The 7500-nt window shown below is 43.5% G+C and overlaps 1 protein-coding gene across 2 annotated transcripts in view; it reads left to right on the top strand.

The window, feature by feature from the left end:
* tegt (testis enhanced gene transcript (BAX inhibitor 1)) overlaps positions 1–7500 on the top strand; it is a 16610-nt gene that overhangs the window by 9053 nt on the left and 57 nt on the right. For both annotated transcript variants that reach the window (XM_079597514.1, XM_079597513.1), the window contains exons 6-10: positions 1451–1548; positions 2908–2987; positions 6467–6567; positions 6817–6892; positions 6975–7500. The exon at positions 6975–7500 is cut by the window's right edge and continues 57 nt beyond it. In XM_079597514.1, coding sequence (XP_079453640.1) covers positions 1451–1548; positions 2908–2987; positions 6467–6567; positions 6817–6892; positions 6975–6998 — 379 coding nt within the window. In that variant the 3' untranslated portion in view covers positions 6999–7500. The remainder of the gene's footprint in view (positions 1–1450; positions 1549–2907; positions 2988–6466; positions 6568–6816; positions 6893–6974) is intronic.

Here is a 7500-nt window from a genome sequence, read left to right as displayed (position 1 = left end):
AATCAGTAACTTCGTTATTTAAAAAAAAAAGTAATCCGTTATTTTAAGGAAAGGAAAATCCCGAATAAAAAAATTTCCCCAGGATCAAGACAGTGTTCCTGCGCTTCAATACCCCACCACCCTCCAGCGCACCCGGGAGTCTCGTTTACATGCGCTTCATTAAGGCACACGCGCGCGGCCTCTTGCTCTCTCTGCCGTGCACGCGCTGCGCGGTTTGGAGCACAGACTCTGTCTTGCGGGCGCGCTCCCTCTAGATTCCGGGAGGTTTTAACTAATTCGCGGGCATCAGTGAGCCGCTATCAATATGCAGGAGACTCCCGGAACTTCCGGTAGACTTGGGATGTTTGCATTTCTATACTGAATTAATATTGGCATTATAATTATAGATTTTTTTATTGAAATAATAGCCCATCCGCGCATCTCTACTACCCGGGCTGGGAAGGTGTGAATTTTAATATGTTCTGTGATAATAAATAAATAAAACGCTATGTGGAATAGCCTATGACTTTCTTTCCTGTTATTGTTATCCTGCAGTGTTAATTTAGTCGGATGACTGACGTTATTCATTGCCAGGAGTCACGACTTCTAGGTGCATTTAAAGGGGGCCGTGTCTGTCAGTCAAGCTGCAGCATGTGTGAGGCGCTGCAAACGGCTTTTAATTTTGGGTAACGCAAGAGTATTCTAACGCGTTACTTTTATGAATAGATAACGCAGTAACATAACTGATTACTTTTAATTGATGGTAACGTTGTAACCTAATTAACTACTTTCCAAAGTAACTATACCCAACACTGGTCGTTAACCAGCATGTCGTTATGTGTCGTTAACCGGTGGTCGTTAACCGGTGTGCCGTTAACCGGTGGTCGTTAACCGGTGTGCCGTTAACCGGTGTGTCGTTAACCGGTGTGGCGTTAACCGGTGTGGCGTTAACCGGTGTGTCGTTAACCGGTGTGTCGTTAACCGGTGTGTCGTTAACCGGTGTGTCGTTAACCGGTGTGGCGTTAACCGGTGTGTCGTTAACCGGTGTGTCGTTAACCGGTGTGCCGTTAACCGGTGTGCCGTTAACCGGTGTGTCGTTAACCGGTGTGTCGTTAACCGGTGTGTCGTTAACCGGTGTGCCGTTAACCGGTGTGCCGTTAACCGGTGTGTCGTTAACCGGTGTGCCGTTAACCGGTGTGCCGTTAACCGGTGTGCCGTTAACCGGTGTGCCGTTAACCGGTGTGTCGTTAAACCGGTGTGTCGTTAACCGGTGTGCCGTTAACCGGTGTGCCGTTAACCGGTGTGTCGTTAAACCGGTGTGTCGTTAACCGGCGTGTTGTTAACCGTTAACCGGTGTGCCGTTAACCGGTGTGCCGTTAACCGGTGTGCCGTTAACCGGTGTGTCGTTAAACCGGTGTGTCGTTAACCGGCGTGTTGTTAACCGTTAACCGGTGTGTTCTCTGTTCTCCAGCATCATCGTGACGGCGTTCCTGAGCACCTCGCTCATCTTCGGCTGCTTCACACTGAGCGCGCTCTATGCCCAGCGCAGGAGTTACCTGTTCCTGGGAGGTGAACACTACACCTGTGTGAACACACACACACGCACGCACACACACACGGTTCTGATGATCTCACACACACACACACACACACACGGTTCTGATGATCTCACACATACACACACACACGGTTCTGATGATTACACACACACACACACACACACACACACACACACACACACACACACACACGGTTCTGATGAACACACACACACACACACACACACGGTTCTGATGAACACACACACACGGTTCTGATGAACACACACACACGGTTCTGATGAACACACACACACACACACACACACACACACACACACGGTTCTGATGAACACACACACACACACACACACACGGTTCTGATGAACACACACACACGGTTCTGATGAACACACACACACACACACACACACACATACACACGGCTCTGATGATTACACACACACACACACACACACACACACGGTTCTGATGAACACACACACACACACACACACACACGGCTCTGATGATTACACACACACACACACACACACACACACACACGGTTCTGATGAACACACACACACGGTTCTGATGAACACACACACACACGGCTCTGATGATTACACACACACACACACACACGCGGTTCTGATGAACACACACACACGGTTCTGATGAACACACACACACACACACACACACACGGCTCTGATGAACACACACACACACGGTTCTGATGAACACACACACACACACACACGGTTCTGATGAACACACACACACGGTTCTGATGAACACACACACACACGGCTCTGATGATTACACACACACACACACACACACACACACGCGGTTCTGATGAACACACACACACGGTTCTGATGAACACACACACACACACACACACACGGCTCTGATGAACACACACACACGGTTCTGATGAACACACACACACACACACACACACACACACGGCTCTGATGAACACACACACACGGTTCTGATGAACACACACACACACACGGCTCTGATGAACACACACACACGGTTCTGATGAACACACACACACACACACACACACGGCTCTGATGAACACACACACACGGCTCTGATGAACACACACACACACACACACACACACGGCTCTGATGAACACACACACACACACGGTTCTGATGAACACACACACACACACACGGCTCTGATGAACACACACACACACACACACACACACACACGGCTCTGATGAACACACACACACACGGTTCTCATGAACACACACACACGGTTCTGATGAACACACACACACACACACACACACGGTTCTGATGAACACACACACACACACGGCTGTGATGATCTGACTGCTCTGCTGTTCTTCTAGGCACTCTGATGTCGGGCCTGACCGTTCTCCTGCTCGTCTCCGTCCTCAACATGTTCTTCGCCTCAGCTTTGGTCTTTAAGGTGCGTGATTGAGTGTGTGTGTGTGTGTGTAACAGTAGCCGCGTTTCCATTACAGATATGAGCAAATGTTTTGCGCTATTATCTAAATATCGATAAAAACCTATTGCGAAATGACGGCGTTTCCTTTAAAGGTTGTGTAGGTAAGAATTGTCTAAAGAACTTTTTTTCAAATGGGCTTAAACTGTCTTTATATACCAATGCATAATTAAAATGTAAGTACTTTGAAAAAGACAGTATAAAAATTGAGTGACTATAGTGTATTTAATCTTCAAAAAACACAGCTCATTAATTCCTACCGGGACGAAACAAGTGATTGGCTTGCCGCGACTGTCACTCTCCGTCACCATGACTACCGCCGCTATTACTGGCTCCGCCCACGTGTTTAGGTGGGACTGAATGGAATTAATGAGCTGTTTATTGAAGATTAAATACACTAGAGTCACTCAGTTTTTTATACTCTCTATTTCAGAGTACTTGCATTTTAATTATGTATTGGTATATAAAGACAGTTTAAACAAATTTGAATAAAAGTTTTTTTTAGACAATTCTGACCTACCCTACCTTTAACCGATGTTATGCAACTAAAACGTCCTTTTTTTCTCTCGCGATCAGTCATTCCAAAAATCACGGCAACAGACATTGGTTTATATAATCTCACAGCCACCGCATTAGACATTATTATTATTAATGGAAGGAGACGTACGTGTTATCAAGCATTAATGGCAGGGAAAGACCCGTATACTCCGAACGATATATGAGGAGTTTCTGGGTGTTTCTCCTCATTTCTGCTCCAGGTTTTGATTGTGGCATTTCTTTGAGGTTTAGAATCCAGTATTCCTGTAGGCAAATTATGGTTTCTTTTATGAATTTAATAAAGAACTCTGTCTCCTATTCCCAACGATCCATGTAGGCTACTTTTGTGTCCATTCGTTTTTCCTTATTAAACCCGTAATTGAAAACCGAAAAATGAACGGTTGTCTTTTTAAAACGTAAAGTTAACACTAGGGCTGTAATCTCCCAGTCGATTAGTCGATTGTTGGTCGATACGTTCTGGCTCGACCAAAATTCTGATTGGTCGATTTTTTGCCGCGTTCGTTTAATCAGGTGGAAAGCACTAATTGCTAATGGGGGTGTTTTCAGAGCACCCCTGTTTCACAGGTAACAGTCTGTCTTCAGAACACCCCCCTTGTTTCACTTCTTTTGGATTAGCCCAACCACCGGAGAAGAGAGACAGATAGAAGAAAGTAGGCTACTAGAAGGTTTGCTGAATATTATTTATTTAATTGTGAGACCGTTTAATTCATAGCCTCCTCTACCATGTCAACAAAGACATCGGCAGTGTGGCAGCATTTTTTTAATTTTAATAGAAAACGGGAAAAAATGATTGGAGCCTATTGCGCAATGCGCTGTGCCACTGTTTGTATTAGTTTTGAGCCTATGCTTTATTTTCAGTTATGCACTTTATTTCGTTTTTGCTCTTGATCTGGTTTGTTTAATAAATATTATTTTTTTATTAAAATGGACGTGCCTTTTGTGTTTAAGAGTAAAGCTTTAAGTTAATAGTCTATTCGTGTCTCAGCCGCGAAGCTGCGCTCCTGTGTTCAGCCTCACTCTGCGAGCTGTCAGTTATTATAATACATAGGCCTATGATAAAAACAATTGTCTAAATTATGTTGCATATTCCTCAAAAGTTCTTGTGATGATATCACTAGTTGACAACAGATTTTCGGAAATCATAGGCTATGATATTGCGCAGGTGCATGTGATGCAACGCTGTCAGAGCCGACAGATCGAGTGTCAGACTCATTTCAGTGCAAAATAATTAGGTCAAAAGCGATTTAATATACTGCAAATAGCCTACTATTTTTTATGTTTATTTATAATTCATTTAGGTGGACAACAAGGCTACCAAGTACTGCGCACATTGCGCAGCTAATCAATTTAACGTTTTTTTTCCTAACGTCATTTTTAGTCGATTTTTAGTCGAAAATTTCAGGACTTCAGTCGACCAAGATTTCCTTTGGTTGATTACAGCCCTAGTTAACACCAAAATTTGACTTTGAACTGGCTACACACACTGCTGCGCAAAAAAGTAAATATCGACGAATTGTCAGATTTTTGTTTAATGACTTTTTTTCCCTTTATTAAACATGTAAAATATTCACAAATTAATGTGGAAAACATGTTGATTTTACTGGTTTTCTAAGGCCAAATTAGAACCTGGAATTGACATTTTCCTGCAGTGCTGAATGAGAAGAGCCATTAATATGATTAAACTATTGTTTTCTAACTCGGCTAAAAACATCTCCATCTCCGCTGTTAAGCAGATGCGCTTTTAGAGAGAAATGCTCCTTTCATACGGATTACTTAATCAGAACAAAATGTATTAGCTTTCGATTCGAATTTGTTCGTTTTAAAGTGGACATTTCAAGCTTTAGTTTATAGGCTGTATAGTTTCAGTTCTCGCGCTCCAGTTCACGGAGATCATGAAACGCGCCTGATTGTTTTATTTTATTTGACAAAAGCACTACGTTTTCTTGTTATTGTTTACACAAATAAAAGTAGTTGTGAATAATGTATTATTATTTTCTGTATGGCCAGACATGATAGAGTATTTTAAGTTGTTTCACTGTTGATAGGAAAATGAAGTGTTCGCGCCCGCGCCTCCGTGCCGTGCAGTGCGCGCTCACACTCCACACTCCACACAAACCCTTGGATATGCGTCAAAATCTTGTTTATTTGTGATAATCTCAGCCCTGTATTACTATTGTCTAACTAACCCGTATTATGACATTTGATAAATTGCTTTGTTCTTTTTTTGGATAAAAGCGTCTTCTAAACATGTAGCTTAGTAAATGTTATAATAATGATGATAATTATTATTATTTGCGTACACGGACCCCAAACACACCACGTCTTCTGAGTCAGGTGACTGTAAATGCGCAAAAACTGTTTCCATTGCTGTTTTGCGAAATATTCCTTTTTCGAATTGCCTGAAAAACCTCCTCATGCGGGCGTAAAAAAGTTTTTGCGATAAACGAGAGTTTTTGCGAAATTGACGTGTTTCCATTGTGCATTTTTTCAATTCGCAATTTCAATTTGCGCAATTTGAAGGGTAATGGAAACGCGGCTAGTGTGAGATTGAGTGTGTGTGTGTGTAACAGTTGTGTTGTGTTCAGGCTCATCTGGGTCTGGCCGTCGTGTGTGTGTGTGTGTGTGTGTGTGTGTGAGTGAGAGAGTGAGTAACAGTTGTGTTGTGTTCAGGCTCATCTGGGTCTGGCCTGTGTGTGTGTGTGTGTGTGTGTGTGTGAGTGAGAGAGTGAGTAACAGTTGTGTTGTGTTCAGGCTCATCTGGGTCTGGCCGTCGTGTGTGTGTGTGTGTGTGAGTGAGTAACAGTTGTGTTGTGTTCAGGCTCATCTGGGTCTGGCTGTCATGTGTGTGTGTGTGTGTGAGTGAGTAACAGTTGTGTTGTGTTCAGGCTCATCTGTATCTGGGTCTGGCCGTCATGTGTGGGTTTGTGCTGTTCGACACTCAGCTCATCATTGAGAAGGCAGAGATGGGAGACAAAGATTACATCTGGTGAGTTCTGCTCTGTTCACCGGTTCAGTGCAGACGCCGGCGTTCACACACACCAACACGCCGGTGAACACCCTGCACCGCTGTACTGGTGAACCACGCATGCCTAGCTTATATTACTGAAATTGTGTAATCTAAAAGAAACCAAATCCTGATTGTTTAATTATCCGAGCACAATGAAGTCGTCCATAATGAGGACAGGAGTGAATATAACCGTGTGTGTGTGTGTGTGTGTGTTCTGTTGTGAATAAGGCATTGTGTCGACCTCTTCCTGGACTTCGTGACCATCTTCAGAAAGCTGGTCATCATCCTCTCGATGAACGAGAAGGTACTGCACACATCATAACTGCTCCAGCGCTCCGGCGCCGGTGTGTCCGTACTGAGTGTGTGTGTGTGTGTGTGTGTCGCAGGAGAAGAAGAAGGAGAAGAAGTGATCTGCAGAGCTCCGGTCCTCATCTGTGAGCGCGGCGGCTGTGAATCTGATTAGTTTGATTACATTAATGTGATTTGATATGGTGTCTTAACTTTATTTTTGAGAACTGTCGCTGGGCTTTGAACATGCTGTCAGGAGAGTGGCCTAATGTGTGCGACTGTAGATGTGGAAGTCTTATTTAAAGCTTGATTTCGTGACTGCAGGAAGTAGTTCTGTGGAGAATCTCATGGAGTCTCGTGAACATCCTAAACGATGATCTGATCTAATATTGTACACAGTAGAAGTGACTTTCTTACCCACGCTCTGAACAATATCAAATCATTAATACGTAACGTGTGTGTGCTCCGCTAAACTGCTTTTGTGCTTACTGCATTATTTCATAATTGTTTTCTTTATTGCCAATGTCAGACTAGATTTTGTAGCTGCTGTTAATGCCAATTTTATTTAGATTCCAGGCTACCATTGTTAATGCATTTATCATTGAGATCACAGATGAGATTTTT

This window comes from Phoxinus phoxinus (genome assembly GCF_949152265.1).
Source record: "Phoxinus phoxinus genome assembly, chromosome: 22".
Taxonomy (NCBI): Eukaryota; Metazoa; Chordata; class Actinopteri; order Cypriniformes; family Leuciscidae; genus Phoxinus; species Phoxinus phoxinus.
Note: the sequence above shows the minus strand (reverse complement) of the source record. Positions and strands in the feature narration are given on the sequence as shown.